The sequence below is a fragment of the Populus euphratica genome, unplaced genomic scaffold, assembly GCF_000495115.2.
Source record: "Populus euphratica unplaced genomic scaffold, PopEup_1.0 scaffold1622.1, whole genome shotgun sequence".
Lineage (NCBI taxonomy): Eukaryota > Viridiplantae > Streptophyta > Magnoliopsida > Malpighiales > Salicaceae > Populus > Populus euphratica.
This window is the reverse complement of record NW_011501464.1, coordinates 5,689-23,053: the sequence shown is the minus strand read 5'-3', so window position 1 is coordinate 23,053 and position 17,365 is coordinate 5,689. Positions and strand designations below refer to the sequence as shown.

The 17,365-nt window shown below is 34.0% G+C and overlaps 2 protein-coding genes across 2 annotated transcripts; one reads left to right on the top strand and one right to left on the bottom strand.

Annotated features, from left to right (window-relative positions):
- Positions 1 to 6,426: 6,426 nt before the first annotated feature.
- LOC105117926 (zinc finger CCCH domain-containing protein 13-like) lies at positions 6,427 to 12,543 on the bottom strand. The gene is made up of 8 exons (XM_011015746.1): positions 12,444 to 12,543; positions 10,052 to 11,402; positions 9,623 to 9,630; positions 8,607 to 8,782; positions 7,701 to 7,761; positions 7,516 to 7,614; positions 6,797 to 6,891; positions 6,427 to 6,570 (listed from the first exon to the last, which is right to left on the bottom strand). Exons 2-8 carry the CDS (start codon positions 11,389 to 11,391, stop codon positions 6,451 to 6,453), a joined length of 1,899 nt encoding a protein of 632 aa, XP_011014048.1. The 5' UTR covers positions 11,392 to 11,402; positions 12,444 to 12,543; the 3' UTR covers positions 6,427 to 6,450.
- Positions 12,544 to 12,639: 96 nt separating this feature from the next.
- LOC105117927 (N-lysine methyltransferase setd6-like) lies at positions 12,640 to 16,384 on the top strand. The gene is made up of 4 exons (XM_011015747.1): positions 12,640 to 13,151; positions 13,511 to 13,707; positions 13,814 to 14,033; positions 15,351 to 16,384. The coding sequence occupies exons 1-4, from the start codon at positions 12,765 to 12,767 to the stop codon at positions 16,029 to 16,031; spliced, it is 1,485 nt and encodes a 494-aa protein (XP_011014049.1). The 5' UTR covers positions 12,640 to 12,764; the 3' UTR covers positions 16,032 to 16,384.
- The last annotated feature ends 981 nt before the right edge of the window (positions 16,385 to 17,365 follow it).

Sequence of the window (17,365 nt, the reverse complement as noted above, 5' to 3'; positions counted from 1 at the left end):
CTATCATACTGTTCATATGAACAATTTTTTTTTGAAAAACAATGCGAAAAGTTTTTTTTTTCTTAGAAAAACCAGTGCAGTTAATTAATTTCACGATACAAGTGACCTAACCAGAAAACTAAAATGGAAAAGGGAAAAATCAAAAGGAGCAGCTAAAACCTGCAAGAGACATGCACAAAAAGAAAGGAAAAGAAAATAAACCAATGCATATCTGCCGAAACCAAACACTGCAGAAACCAAACACCACTAGCAACCCACAATAGACTTCACAGAATTCCAAGAAATGAAGAAACATCGAAGATATAAAATATTCCTCTTTTACCATTGTTTATCATGTAAAGATTACTAAGTGATTGTTTGATAATGTGGCTGTGGCTGAGATTGACCCACTAAATACTGTTTAATTAAAATAAAAAATTGCTATTTAATGATAGAACCCACCAAAATCTCAGCTGGACCGCATGTTTTGAAGAAGCAGCATTTTGCTGCTTCTCACAAGGGAGAAATCAGAACAGTGGAGCCATGAACAATGGAGTCATGCTTCACTATCATACTGTTCACATGAACAATTTTTTTTTGAAAAACAATGCGAAAAGTTTTTTTTTCTTAGAAAAACCAGTGCAGTTAATTAATTTCATGATACAAGTGACCTAACCAGAAAAATAAAATGGAAAAGGGAAAAATCAAAAGGAGCAGCTAAAACCTGCAAGAGACATGCACAAAAAGAAAGGAAAAGAAAATAAACCAATGCATATCTGCCGAAACCAAACACTACTAGCAACCCACTTCACAGAACTCCAAGAAATGAAGAAACGTTGATGATATAAAATATTTCTACTTTACCATTTTCTATTAGATAAAGATTAGTAAGTGACTATTTGGTACCATAGCTGCGGGTGAGATTCACCCACAGCTATATCAAATACCATTTGATTAAGAAAGAAATTGTTTTTTAATGATAAGACCCACCAAAATCTCAGTCGGATCACATGTTTTGGAGATGCTGCTTCTCGTAGGGGAGAAAGCAGAATAGTGGAGCCACGCTCCATTTTCATATTGTTCACGTGAATAGTTTTTTTTTTGAAAAACAATGTAAAAGTTTATTTTTTTCTTGAAAAACCAGTGTAGTTAATTAATTTCACTTGCATTGTTCACGTGAACATGAACAATATTGTTTTTTTATTTTTTTAAAAATAGTTTAAGGTGAATTAAATTTACTCATATTGTAATCTCAATTTTATTCCTGATAATATTTTACATAATTTTATTGCACGCTCAAAAAATTATGAAAACTGTAGTTCTTGTCAAATGACTTTTATACATAATGAAATTGTAAATTTTAAAAAATTATGTTTTACTCGAAAAACTAGTATTTAATATTATTTAATAACACTACATAAATTAGGAAGATATTGAATATTGTTGTAGCATTTATGGAATTTAATCGCAATTCCAGTTATGTTATTGCCGGGTCTGACCCAGTTAAAAAGAAATTTAGTTTTTATTTTTATTTTAATTGTCTTTTATTCAAAAAATTAAAAGGAGATCGCTTAATGGCGTAACTAAAAATTCAGTTTTTATTGTTGCGCGCTTAAGAAACCATGGAAATATAGTCTTTGTTGGATAAATTTCGTATGTCATGACATTGCACATAGTTTAATGGAATAATAAAAAATATTTGATATCAATATTATTTATTTCATGATGTAATAACAATAGTAGTTAAATCTACAATATGTAAATTAAAAATCATTAATATATATATATATATATATATGTATATATTAACTATTTTATAACCTCAATTTGAAAAGTATTATTTTAAACAAATACATTAAATTATTTTTTGTTCAACCTCAATTTCAACCATAATTTTAGCCAAACATATATTTTTCCAAACTAATCTCAACTAAAAGTACTTTTTATAAAATAATTTTTTGTAAACCACAACCACAACAACAACCTCAATACCAAACGCACAAAAAAGGGTTAGTTTATTAAACAATTTAATATTTTATTTTAATTCATCTCTATTTTTTTCAAAAAAAAAATAATAATAGCCTAGGCATGCTGTTCTCTCTCAAGCCACACGCATGTGCTTTTTTTATTAGATATTTATGGTTTTTTTGGCCCCTTTTCATTTTTTAAATTTTATTAATTAATATGGAGTTTTTAATTCATTTTAAGTTTTTTAACTATTTTTTTAATATGGATTTTTATATAAAAAAATATTCTAATTTTATCATTTGATTTGAGATTTTTATTTAATTTTTATTTTTCAATATTAAATTTATTTTTTTCTTTGAATCTACTAAGTAAACAAGATTTTTACATAATTTAATTTAAAAATTGAGCTAAACAAACAAATAGTCAGCTTAAAATTTTTTAAATCTTAAGCTTAAACCACTTTAACGAGTTTTAGGACATTGTCGAAAAGCTTTCAACAATCTAAATATCATTTTTCTATGTACAATTTTTTTTTATCTAAGCCGCAGCAAGAGTGCTATCAATAAACTAGTAATTATTTAAAAAAAATCATTTATTAATATCAATATCTATTGAATTCAAATTACATTATATATTTACTTGTTTCTTTGTATCCAACAAAAATTTCCATACCAAAATACAAGTATTGAAACCCTTACAGTCTTTGGTTCATACATTTTCAATAGTATTAATTGAAGTTATTGAGAGCCTTGAGACCTAGTATAATTCTTAGATGTTATTACCAGTGTTAATAAACTATCTCGAAATGTTATTACTAATTATGAAACGGACCTTGTACAAACCATTTCTTACAATTCTAACAATAGCACTAGGATGATGAAGCAGTAGTGAAGCTTTCATTTATTTTTATTCTTTTTGTTTTCGAAATTTCAACGACTTAAATCGATCAAGAAGCACAGGACCTTACATCAGTGAGAATGGAGGGTTTCGCACCTTCTGGAACATGTCCCATTAAAAACAAGTTCATGACTAGAGAATATGGCCAAGTTTACAGCAGCTTAGTTATGAACACATGAAAAAGACTGTAAAGGAGAAACTAAAACAAAGATGTCTCCAGCCATGATGTCAATGTAGCTGTCAGAATGGTTGGAACTAAAACACGTCTCCAGCAATGATGTCAATGTAGCTGTCAGAATGGTTCTGGTGAATGAGAACAGAGACGAGTTGCTTACAGCCTCAAGAAAAATATATATCTCTGAACCCCCAGGGCGGTCGCTAATTGAATGCCATACAAAGCACCACAAGCTTCGCCTAGGAGAATCGAATGCTGCTGCCTCGTAATTTTCTGAGCACTAACCATAGCTTGAACAGCATAGCCTCCGATAACCACCCCCAGGCCACATCCTGGTGGTTATAAGGAAGGAAGCATCAGTATTGATCTTGAAGACATCTACAGGAGAAGGAAGCCAAGTCGAGTCCTCTCTAGAGACTCAGGAATCTGCACCTTTCTACATGAATCAGCTGCGTCTATCAGCATCCTCCACAAGATTATTTTCTACCTAGCTAGAGACATAGGTGTCAACTGGGGAATTATGTGGTTTATTCGATCGAATTAATTAATGAACTGTCAAACTTACTGTAAGTGAGACTAATTACACCCTTTTTTCTGCAGTTATATTATCCCTCCCGTAGCCATGATCAAAAAACACTGCGGGCGTGCATCACATTAACCTAATATAATCATATATATTGAATGTGTTTAATATTATGCTGACTGTTATGACTATGGTTTAAAAAATAGTTTTATAAAAAGAGTTTTTAATTATAATTAATTTGAAAAAATATATATTTGGTTAAATTAATAATTGAAATTTAGGTTAAATAAAAAATAATTTAATATATTTAGTTAAAAATTATAGTTCAATTTGATGTTGAGGTATAATTACCTAGAAAGACTTCATTCATAATATTGATAAACAATTACATAAAAAGTAATCTTACAACCAATAAAATTTTGCAAAAAGACCTAAATATATTAGAACAATATTTTATAATTGTGTTATTAAACTTGTAACACTCTCATCACATACGTAATCCATTCGTGAAGGCCTGTGGTGTCCTTGCATTTGTGCATGTGAAGCCATGTCAATTAGAAAATCATCAGGTATAAAATCAGGATAATGATCGAACTCCATAAGTGCTATATCTTGCGTTGAAGTTCTTCTAATATAATTATGAATTGCCATGGATGCGACAACAATTTTAACTAGTGCTTGTAATTAAAGGATGACATATTCTGTAGGATTCGTCATTTATTTTTCAAACTCCAAATGTACATTCTATCATACAACGTAATGAAGAGTACACATGATTGAAAATTTCTTCATGATTTTGTGGTTGTCCTCGTCTCTTAAATTCTTGCAAATGATATCTCTGACCTCTATATTGACCTAAAAATTCATATTCATTAGGATATCTCGAATCAACCAAGTAGTATTTCCCTGTAAATACATTTACTTTTTATAAATTGAAAAATAAAAAAAATAAACATTAATTATCACACACACACACACGTTTCTACTTTCTGGTGGCTTACAAATTTTTATACGTGGATTGTCAATTACCTCAAGAAAAATTCTTGTATTGTGTGCATTACTTGGGTTGGCACACATTTTCTTCTGATAAATGAAATTTGATTTTCTGAAGAAACACGTGCATGCATATATGTATTGTCGATAGCTTCTACACAATTTTAATATATGAGAAACCATCACAATCATCAATTTAAGTTGACTAAAAAAATAAATTTTATGAATTAATTTAATGCGAAGCACTATCAATAAATACGATTAATGACATTACTTTGAAATGTGGAATATACCTTGGATTGTTCATAATTTTACACGGTGTGTTTACAAACACAGGATCTGCAAGTTGTATTTAATCTATAACGAGCGAACAAACCGATTTAAGAACTTAATTAAAGTATCTACTAATAGTTTCTTTTGAATGTTGAAATCTCTCTTGAACTTCCTTGTTGGAAGCACCCGGAGCTATTGTATAAAGAAATATTCCAACTTTTTCAAAAACACACATTCTTCTAGATGCTTTTAACTCATATTGGTTTTCATATTGAAAGCAAAGACTCTGAAATGTCATCATATCCATCATAAACATGTTTACATAGCGGGTCCAATATCCATATAATATTTTGTTCAACCATTGCATTCCAGTATTGTACAAATCCATATAGGGTTCCTTATATATATAAGTGTTATAATATAATGCTAAGGCACCTAATTTTTGACGATCAAACTCTATTTTCCAAAACAATTCGCCTTCTTCATTTGACGCGTTATCATCATCATCGTCGTTGTCATTATCAGAACTGTGATTGCCACTGGAATCTCCATTGTTAACAGAAGAATTACTATAATTAATGTAATTATTTGCGTTATTCATTACATCATCATAACCCCTCTCAAAAAGTGCTAAAAACCAGTGCGAATCCATATTTATCATGACATATAATTTTTTTGTGAATTATTGAAAATGTTAAGACTTGTTAAAAAATACAAACAAATTATAAAGACTGAAATACTATATTGTTCTTTACGTTTAATGTTGTTCTATAAAATGAAAGAAGATGTTGATATTAACAAACGACTATTGGAAGTGATACGTCTATATGTGGCAAGGCTTTCTACACTTAGACTTCTCCATAATAGAGACTATCAAACAATATGACTTGATAAATTACAAATTCATTCAATTTTCTACATTGTGTTAACACTAGTATGTTAATGTTATTGCTTTCCTTTATTCAATAAATTTTTAGGCAATAACAACATTTCTTTCAATGTACATTTTGGAGTGCCACGATGGCAATTAAAATGCCCAACAATTTCATGAATAAAAGTAGTTAGAAAAAAGGGAAAATTAGCATCTATTTGGAAATGTACATTAGTTCTACATGGTACATTAATGACAAAAAAAACAAACAAACAAATGAACTATATTATCCACTAGTGATGGCCCCAAATGTTTTCTAGGCATCCATTTTCAACATGAATATATACCTTCAAATATCATAAAAATAAGAAAAAAAAAGCTAACTATTCAAATTTATATAGTTAAAGGAATGTTTATAAAGGCCAACATAAAAGCCATGATTTTCTACCCCTTCACTCTCCTAATGAACAGTATAAAACAAGCATTTACAAACCAGTGAAGGCAATTTTATATATAATGAATTGCATAACATTGAAAGCAATGGGCTGCAACTAATAATTAATAAAAAGCAACTTACATTTTAAAGATGTAGAAATATCAACAATGCATCAACATATACCTGTTGTTACTTAGCATATGTGGGAACAGTAACAAAAATTATCTAACAGAAAATTGCTTAATAAAAAACTGTAAGCAGTATATGGAAACAAAATGCAAAGACATAAAAGCTAAGGGCATAAACCCTAGGGTATTGGAAGAAATATGGCAATGTCATACCGAAGCTGCTGCGCGCGTAGTCATTGTACGTTCAACAACCACAGGAGCAAGGGTGGGTTCAACAGCTGATGTATGTGTTAGACAGGGCTCAAGATCAATGGTTCCACCTCCTTTCTGAAATAAACAAGATAACAGAAACAAGCATGATTAAAGGCTGTCCATTAGGGAGGAAAAAAAACAACAAACAGCAAAAGCAGCAAGAGATATTAGTTAAGATTGGTAATAGCAATGTGATTATAATACCCTCTAGATCCAGGAAAAATGAAACTACAGACATTTCTGATGTCCTTGATAAATTGCAGAGAAAAATAGACTAAAATTGTGAAAATTGTTCAACCACCTTCACAATGCAGCAACGCTCAACACGGTAACTACAACCGATTCCAGCTCCCCAAGCACGTGAGCGAACATTATTTCTCAGCATAGATGTGTAGCCTAATGCACATGTCAAAGTTAAAGTGTCAAAAGTAGAGCATAAATGGTAATGACACACGAGGAGAAATGCAATACTAGCAAGACAAACATAAGCAAGTACTTCATTTAGGTTTCTTATATAGCTATATACTACTAAAATAAGTATTTTCTTTTGACATTTGAAATTTGACAAAGAACACAATCAAGTATGTCAAATTTTTGTAAAGAGATTTAGTTATCTTGTTGGGAATGTTACTTTGCACCCTTGTGATTCACTTGTTCAAATATAGATATGGATTAATGCATACCAGATTGACATCGCAAAATCAATAGTACTATGCCAATTCACTACACCATTTCAATGTTGACTAGGCTTCAACCAAAATCCAAAATTCTCAATCCACTATATGATTTCACTGTTTAACTCTTAATGTTTTAAATTTTATCTGACAAACTTTCTAACGTAAAAGGTCAACAAACAACACAAAATTCATTCTGAAGAGAAACATATACACACAAAAGCTTAAACAGGTAGCTGTATCCAAATATGTAACATTTATATGTACAAATTATTTGAATGCATTATGATGCGAATGATGTTTAGAAAAGCAGTATCATAAAGTACGATAGACAAAAAGGACTTACTATCTTGTGGAGGCAACACTCTTATAGTAGCACATAACTCTTGGATGGCAGGTGGAGGAGGAGAAGCAGTGGGACGGCAGTAGCCTGTATGCATGAGAACTGCAACAAAGTTGCATCAACAATATTGTTTCTGTTCACATATCAACAAATTCTACAATTACTACTGTTCATCATATCACACATACCAGCAACAAGATCCGAATCATCTGTGTATATATCCGTCCCCCATAATTGTCCACCTCTTACCTGCACTTGATGAATTTAGGAACTAAGCATGGGAATATAAATATTTAATAGTAAATACCAAGCATGAAGGTAGCAAATACAGGCCAGAAATCCTGTAACATGAGAACTAGAATGACATCTAATTGCTCTTATACAGCAATCCCAATGTACATATAGAGGCCTCTTCTCTTCTAAAGAAAATTGATTGTTTCACCCTTCACACTACAAATTTGTACAAATCAGAACATAAAAGGCGCCCACCCCCTTATAGACAAGTTACCTAACAACAAATTGAGCTTAAAAATTTAAGACCAGCCATATCTTACAAAAATTCAGTTTGCAGACACAAAACACACACAAACAAGTACAAGGAAACAAACCCCACACAATCCATCTCATCATTCAATTCTAAACCACCCACAACTTGCAGGTAAAGGCTAGTGGAGATAAAGTCACTAACTTCACATCATTAAACTTGTACAATTGAATCATAATCTACTAAGAAATCCTCATTTGGCCAATTTAAAAGTTCTGAAACTTTCCAAGGAACCTAATGGATATTTGGTTAGTTGTTAGAAACCTACGATTCACAATTTGAATATTATGATTTGTCTGGATTCATGTGGTGAATCACAGATGTACAGATTTAACCGAATCATGCGATTCATTGAATTTTACAAGTCAAACAGCATGCAAGTAGCTAAACCCCTGTCCCTGACCCACTTAGCATTTGTGCAAGCCCCATAGAGCCAAGGGGAAATTCATTTTCAAAAGAAATAAAGGAAGAAGGATGCAAGAAAAAAAAAAAGCATATGATGCAAAACAAGCAAGAGTGTCAACTATTATATACAGTAGCATGCTCTTACTTGGCGATTTGTAGCAGTAACATGTTCTGCTGGTATTCGAATTTCAAGAGTGGGGCCCTTATGACTACTTTCACCATTTTTATCAGATTGAGATGATTCATACTCCTTCCATAACTTTATCAGCTCTTGCATGCATTCACCAACTTTATAAACAACAGAGGATACCTCAGATTTGCCTGAGCATCAGAAACTAAACTCAATAGCTATATAAAGGAAATTGGGTAACTTGTGAACTTTAATGTTATCTCGAGCTTTTTAATCATTCATCAGGAAGCAGTAATATGTTTGCCAAAAGAAGCAGTTCATGACAGCAAAGACCAGGAGTTGTTGACAAAAACTACTCATTCCTAGTGACAAATAAACTTAAAAAAAAAAAAAAAAAAACTAAGGAAACTACCTATTAACAGAAGCTCAAGAATATATTATACAGAAGCACAAAAGAAAAGAAGAAAGTGAAAATAAAAGGCAACACCTCATTCTGGTATATCCAATGCATTAAGAGAGTAGAAAAAGAAAGAAAGGAAAAGGAAAAGGAAAAGGAAAATTTAAATATGCAATGATAGCCAAATATTTCAGATTTAACATTCCAATCAGTAATCAGAAGGAGCTCCCTTCACTCAACTCCCCTGCAACCTGCTGCACGCTTACATAAAAGGAAAAACAAGATTCATACTGCAATACAGTTTTACAAAGCTGAAAATTCAGGTTAACCAAAAGTTTCCGCCCAAAAGAAATAAAAAGCAGCAATCAACCTTCAGATAACGCTGATTGTGAATAGAGAATCATTAGCAAATACAGTATAATATGTAGCAAAATGATGATGCTGATTGTAAGTGCCTCCTAATCCATCTTGCCTGAAGCCTTTGGTGGGAAAAACTAAATTGCAATTTAGCATTGTGCAGTCAAATATAATAACTAAACTCTTTCCATTATGCTAAAAGAAACCAACTCACAGACTCCATTAACCATATCGCGAATAAAGTTCCAGCTTCATAAAATGGAATAAAACAGCTTACCTTGACATCTGCAAGAAAGAGAAACTTAGTTATAATGCATTCAGACTAAGTTCCATAAAACTTTACTCTTGAATTGTTGAAGTGAAATCATGCTTAATTTAAACAATCTAAATGAGCCAACAATCTGAAGAATTCATGCAAAGAGAAGTTTAGTTAAGGGTTTCAACACTATTAAAAGTAATATTATATTCAGAAAGAAAATATAATTGTATGATAAATCTCTACACAATTAGCTCCAATAACAGCAGTTTGGACATGCATATCAGATATTTTAAAGCAAATTTCCACATGGTAGACAATTAGCTCCAACAACAGCAGTTTAGACATGCATTACAAATATTTTAAAGCAAATTTCCACATGGTAGTTGTCAATAATCCAAAATCAACCATATGGAAAACATACTTCCACTTAAAACAGTAACAACATACCCTTCAGTGTCCTGGGTATGGGACCTAAAACGGGGTTCACGATTTGCCACTTGTGAGCTACCCCTAGGCCGAAGCATCCTCTTACGCTGTTGGACTCCATAGTTAAAAACTTCTCTTTCTCTTTCACTAATCCTTTCCCCATCCACAAATCCATCATCAGATTCTTTGCCAAACATCCTGCTTCCCTTCTCAGGTCTATCTCCTTCTATGTCAGCTTCTCTTTCTTTCTTTCTATCTTTAGCTTCTCTATCAACATTTTTCCAGTTATCAAAATCTTTCTGTTTTTTAGGCTCTAAAACTGGATTTTCCTGTTCTGAGATTCTTACAGTTCCATCCGCAGATTCCTTTTCATTGTGCAAACTCTCTTTTTCAGCTCCAGCTCCTGATTCTCTCTTTAAGTGGTCCTTCTCCCTCTCTTTTAACCTTTCCCTGTCTTTTGACAGGTCCTTCCTCTCCCGCTCCCACCTCTCTGCTTCTCTCTCTTCCTTCACTGACTCCTTGCCCTCAGCACTACTGTTGCCTACTTGCATGTTTCCCCTTCGGTCGCTTCTTTCCTTATCTCTGTCTCCCCATTCCCGGTGCTTTAAATCTTTCCGCTTCCTATCCTTGTCTTTAAATCTTTCCTCACCTTTTGAATCAAGTTTATTTTCACCAACTGCCTCATGAGCTTCCACATGATCCCTCTCCTCAATGTTAGTGCTTTCCTTTCCTATCTCAGCTGGACCTTGGGAATTACCACGTGATATATGCCAAGGATCAACATGTCCACCTGGGGATTCCAAATATCTCTTTCCTCTATGGTATTCTTTGGATTCCTTCCAATTCACTTGACTACTTGCTGCACCAAAACCATCCTTTGGATCAATATGAGCCTCCCTGTCATGCTTTACTTCCTTATTGTCATCCCCTCTACTATCAAACCTCACATCCTTTTCATTTTTAACGCTTTGTGAATCCCTCTTTACCTCACCATACACCTCTCTTGCATCAGTCCTTGGGTCACGGTTTTCAATCCTGTGATCTCTGCTGTCCTTGGAATCCCTTGATTCAAGCCTGCTTTCAGGAGCAACATTAGAATGAGTATCCATGTGTGATTCATTTGAAGATGGCGACATTCGGTACATTGAATGCAAAGGTGATCTTCTATCTGCATCTCGAGACTCAGTTCTGGAAATCTTTGCCACCCGAGCATCTGGACCCATCTCATATGGTGGATGGTACTCATTTGAAACCCCAGATGTCAGCTTAGGGTTTGAACCTGTGTCCTCATGTGGAGGGTATTTTGAAGAAGAAGAATAAACACCCTCTTCATGCGATCTTTTAACAGGAGCACCACTCATACTCTAATTAACTGTTTAACAAAATCAGCAATCAACAAATGAAACAATAATCCGTTAATAATAGGTGAATTCCCCAACTACCACCCGTACTTAACTGTTATTTGAAAACAATAGAATCAAAACAAATCTAAATACAAAAAATATAGCTTTAAACTATTAAAAAGAAGAAGAAGCAAAATAGAGCCAATAGCACTCAGTTCAAACTGGTTTAAAAGCTTAAAACAATAAAACTATACATTAAGTTGCCAAATTTAAAAACTCAACTATCACAAGTAGCAATAGTTTATAACTTATACACTCTCATTAATTCAAGTGTGAAACTTCTCCTTTCTACACATAATGAGAGGAGAATAAATCAACAAAAGTTTCAAAATGAACCAACTGTCTCTCCTTCTCAGACTAAGAAATAAAATATTTAGGTTTTGAATCCTAAGTAGAGATATTTTTATGGAACCCAAATAACCTAGAAACATAAACCTAATAAATCCCTACAAAACATGAAACAAATTTGAAAATGGCAGGCAAAGAGAGAGGTTTTGTTTGTTTAGCTTTGCTGCTGTCCTCGCAATCTGAGCTGTTAACTGAATCAGTAATAATAATTAAGAAAAAAAAAGAAGCGATTTTGCCCAAATATGTGGAGCATTCACCAACTGCCACCCATTAAACAAGAATTAACCTTTATTGAAAATAATAGAACCCCTCCAAATCCAAGCATGAAAAGTATATCTTTAAGCCAAAAAACATAAAAAGATGGAGTCAAAATACTCGGTTCAGACTGCTTCAAATGCCTAAGACAACAAGTTGCAACTTCAAAGAGCATCCAGAAATGACAAAAGCTTCTAACTTCGGCATTGAAAATCATTACGCCATTCTTCAATCAAGAAAAATCTCACAATAAACCAACTTTCCCTCCCTATTTCACTACAAAGAACAAAAAAACTTGAAAAACCCAGATCAGCAATTTTTCATAGAAACACAAACCTTATAAATTCCTATACAACATTGAAAAAATTGAAAATGGCAAGACATAGGAAAACGTCTAAGTTGCTTACCTCTGTTATGGTCGTCGTCTCAATTCCTGTCGTTCTTTCTGTGTCTCTCTCTCTCACTTTTGCTGCGTTATTTATTCGAAGTGTAGTGTTAAAACACCTTATGAATCGTTTTCTCCTTATTATTTCTATTTTCTTCTGTTACTCTAAAAGCCTAAGCCAGCCTAAGCCTATTGGGCTGGGCCCACTCTGGTTTAGCATCTGTGTTAATGAGACTCCATCCATTTTTAGGGCTTGGTCCATTAGTAGTTGACCCAATAAAACAAAACCCTGCCAAAACCCACAGACAAAAGAACCAACCGAAGAAGAGAGGAAGAAGCAAAAATGTCAAGCAGGCGACTGAGGGCATTCAAGAGGTGGATGATATCCCAAGGCATTGAATGGAGCAATGACACTCTCCAATTTATCGATACCCCAGAAGAGGGAATCTCAGTGAAGGCATTGTGGGATTTGAAAGAAGGAGATTTGATTGCTAAAATACCAAAAACTGCTTGCCTTACTATTAAGACAAGTAGGGCTCAAGACTTGATTGAATCTACTGGTTTGGATGGTTATTTGGGACTATCAATGGCTCTAATGTATGAGAAGAGCTTAGGTGGGGACTCTCCTTGGGCTGGTTACCTTCAAGTCTTGCCTGACTGTGAGTGCTTGCCTTTGGTTTGGTCTCTTGATGAAGTTGATCTGCTCCTTCGTGGCACTGAGCTCCATAAGGTGAACTTCAAAGTAATTAATGGTTTGGTTTTTGGTTTGGGTTTACTCACTTTAGTTGCTCCCAAGTTCAAGTCTTTTTGTTTGCTTGTATCGGAAAAGATTTAATTTTTGTGAGATTGAATAATTATTCATGTTTTAATGATGGAGTTTTGGTTGTGAAGTTGATATGGCTAAAAAATTAGTAATTTATCGTGCACTTTGTAGGCAGATAAAATTGGAAAAAAAAAAATCAATTTGTCTACTATCTTCATGTGGGATTGGATGATTGTTTGTCTTTTTAAAGATGGGATTTCAACTGTGAATTTGATTGGCTTGAGATTTTCTGGCTTTTCATCATTTGGTGATCTTTTTGTAGGCAGATAGTGAAGGAAGACAAAGCTCTTATTTATGAGGATTGGAAAGAAAGCATACTGCCTCTTTTGGATTCGCTGCCATCAAATATTGATCCAAAATTTTTTAGTGTCGAGCAATATTTTGCTGCGAAGAGCTTGATTGCTTCTCGTTCTTTTGAGATTGATGATTATCATGGATTTGGAATGGTTCCTTTGGCAGACCTGTGAGTATGCATGCCATCTCTACGATGGTTAAAATTCTTGATATGTTATGCGGTTATGGTAGTCATTCTTTTTTCTTACTCCTGGTTGTAACTTCAAATCATGCAGCTTTAATCACAAGACTGGAGCTGAGGATGTGCACTTTACCAGTACATCATCTCATTCTGAATCTGATGATGACTCTGACAATAGTGATACCGTTGACTTAGATGCTGATAATATTGGCAACAAGGAACCATCAAGCGAGCTGGATTGCTCTTCAATTACTGGCGATGATCCCTTGGTGTTGGAAATGATTATGGTGAAAGATGTTAAAGCTGGAGTTGAGGTTTGTATCTAAATTTTATTCTTATGTCTTGTTGATGATCTCACAGCTAATGCATTTATATTGTTATTTTTCCTTTGAGACCACATAAATGTTTCTGCTTTAGAGAATCAACATGTTGACCTTTAGAACTACTTTGGAGCAGTCCTTATTGTTGAATTCTACTTTGGAATAGTCCTCATTGTTGAAGTCTAAGAGGATGTTTATCTGGGTTGCAGCTGGGGAAATTGAACTGTCTGGGGTACATTGTCATTTGATTATCTCTCCTTAACAGTTTGCGATATCATTCAAATTAGTAACATAATCCAGATCAGCAGTGTAGAAGGTGAAATAATTTCTACCTCTTTTAGCTCCATTGTTTCGAGTCATGGTTTGGCTGATTTCATAGGAGGTCTTTGTATATATGTTGTGCTTTCTTATTATTACCAGTGGCATCAGGAGTATTTATGAGCTGTCATGGTTTAATGCAATATCTGACCAGAGTCCTATTAGTTGAATTTCTTTGGATTTTGGAGTTCTTGAAGTTGCCTGTGTTCCTAGATGACCAGGTGTAGAGAACTTTTTAGCGTTGGTTGCTTCTACATCAACTTGGTATGTCCTTAATTAAGTCATCCTTAGTTTTCTACTTTGAAGTCTCACAGAAAACTTAATACAACAGGAACTATCTCTCATACTACCAATGATGTTTTTTCAGTTACCATTCTGTTGGCTCTTAGAGCTGATACTAGACCAATTGATCATGTATAGAGGAAGCGCATGAATTTGACAGCATGAGAAGGAAAATTTTAGTTTAAGGGGAAAATGACAAATTCAACTTATCTTTTCACTCTATCCCTAAGAATAAGTGAGTCGAATGAGTTTATTCATCTTGTTGAGCAGCTGCCTATGCTTTCTAGGTTTTTTAGTATTCATGGTTTATTCATCTATGTTGAGGGGTCCTTTAAAACCCTTTTAAAACCTTGCAACCTGAGGACAATACAAGTCAATGGAAAAACAGTGACAATGAGAATGTCTTTTAAATTATGTTTCTCACAGGAAATGGTTTTCAATAATTTTTACCCTGGTGCTTGGATTAGTTGGCAACCCTAATTATAGTGCTTTGTTGTCACATGAGGCATGCCGTTGTTTGTAACTGCAGATAAAGTGGTCCTTTGCTGTATTTTACCAATGACTGTTGGGTATCATACTGACACCTTGTGTAATGGTTAATCAAATTTCAAGTATTCATTTCTGTTTGCTTCAGGCTACCTTTGATGTAGAAAGATGCTTTCTCATATCATTCCCTCATTTTATGTTGTTTCTTTTTCTGTTCCATCTCAGGTCTTTAATACATATGGTTTGCTGGGTAACGCTGCATTGCTTCACAGATATGGGTTTACAGAGCCAGATAATTCCTTTGGCATTGTCAATATCGATTTGGAATTGGTACAAGAATGGAGTTCCTCATTATTCTCTAGCAGGTTTACTAGAGCTAGGTTATCCCTTTGGAGAAGATTGGAATCCAGAGGATGTGACAGCCAGAGTGCTGAATACTTTGAGATATCATCTAATGGGGAACCGCAAATTGAGTTGTTGATTTTATTGTATATAATATTGTTGCCAGAGGATACTTATCGCAAGTTGGATCTTGCAGTCTCAGCTGCAAATAACCACGAAGGATCCATTGACACAATTTTATCCGAAAAATGGAATATTACATGGGATAAAATCTCAGAAATGAGAGCAGACTTGTTGCTGACAGAAAGTGTATGCAATGCTCTTGTGTGGCTTGCTGATAAGAGGGAGAGTTTATATGGCTCAAGTTCAATAAAAGATGATATTGAAGCACTGGAAAAATGTTGTGCTAAAGAGAGAAAGCTATACCATTCGCTGATATTGCATGCGAGTGAAAGGAGGATTCTCGAGAAACTTAGAACCTATGCTGCTGTTGGTGCTCGTTCCCATTCCTCTTTAAAATCCATTCAGAGAGAACCCAAGAGGAAGAGATCTAAGAGGAGCTGAGGTGCAACTTTTTTTCCACTTTTATAGATGTCTGTCATGTATTCTTTGTTTCTTGTCCGCCTCCAAACAACTTTGGTGATGCTCCCTAGGAAAACTGAGGTGTTTTCTTTTATGAGCATCAGAGATAGTTCGGACATTAACACGATTATTGGCACTGGATGGCTGAAGCACTGAACGCGAGTTCTTACTTGAACACGTCCCATTTGCTGGATGATTGTACCATTAATTTCTTTCCAGATATCTGATCTGATTTTTTATCCGCCTTTTTTTGTATTTTCCTTGATCCTTATTGACATACAGTTCGATTGAAGTGAACTAATAGAACTTGTTTTTGGATTATGAAACTTCATATATATTTGGATCTTATTTTAGGACTGGTCATATCGAAATGTTTCAATTTGACTAAAATGGCCACTTCTTGCTAATTGTCTGGTCAGTCTGGTGCTCTCTCTAGTCTCTTTCCTTTCGTTTCTCTTCCTAATTACCTCATTTCAAATGCCAACGCTATTTTAGAGTTTATCTTGTGTGCTTTCCATATAATTTATTTAGTTTTGGATAAGAGCTAGCTAATAATCCAAGCTAGCGCAGGCGTTCGTTTGCAGGACTTAATTATATTAATAAGCTACAAGGTAATACATTATCGGATGTTTCTTATTCGATTTGTTGTTTCTTATGAATATAAAATGATCACCACATGCTAATCTAGCTTAATCTCTAAGCTAACACAATTCTATATGGTTTTGGTGTGTGGAGGGTTTTTAGCCAATCAAAGATTCATGTTTCAAGATAAATCAAATAATCACGAGCTTGATTCGCTCACAGTCTGTAAAACCGTTTGGACAAGTAGATTATGGCAAAAAAAAAAAAAAAGGGGGTCCTGTTTATATAGCAGAGAAACTGTCGTGAAGACAGGGTCAGAAGAAGGGTATTTTCATAGAGAACTGATGCGTGTTATATGGATATGGATACCCAACAAATATTGCATGATCAACCACAGTGCTATACATTCTAAAAAAACGTTCTAAAAAAGATGCTGATCTTCGTGCAAAACTTATTCGCCATATCAGATATGAAGTTTGAGAATTGATTTGAAGTTCTTTTCTAAAATTGAAACGCTCATGGGACAAGTCCTATATCTCCATTTGGCCCGAGGAACCATAGCTGCCTTTCCTTCATTTTCAGAATCCTTGTTGAGAAAGCGCCAGCAGCAGAAACCAGTCCTGAAAACTGGGTAAAAGTTAATGAATATGATTTACCCACCAACTTCACAGGAGAGCTGTTCCAAACGTTTAGGTGGAACAGTTAGAATCCAGACCTGATTCTAAGCAGAACTA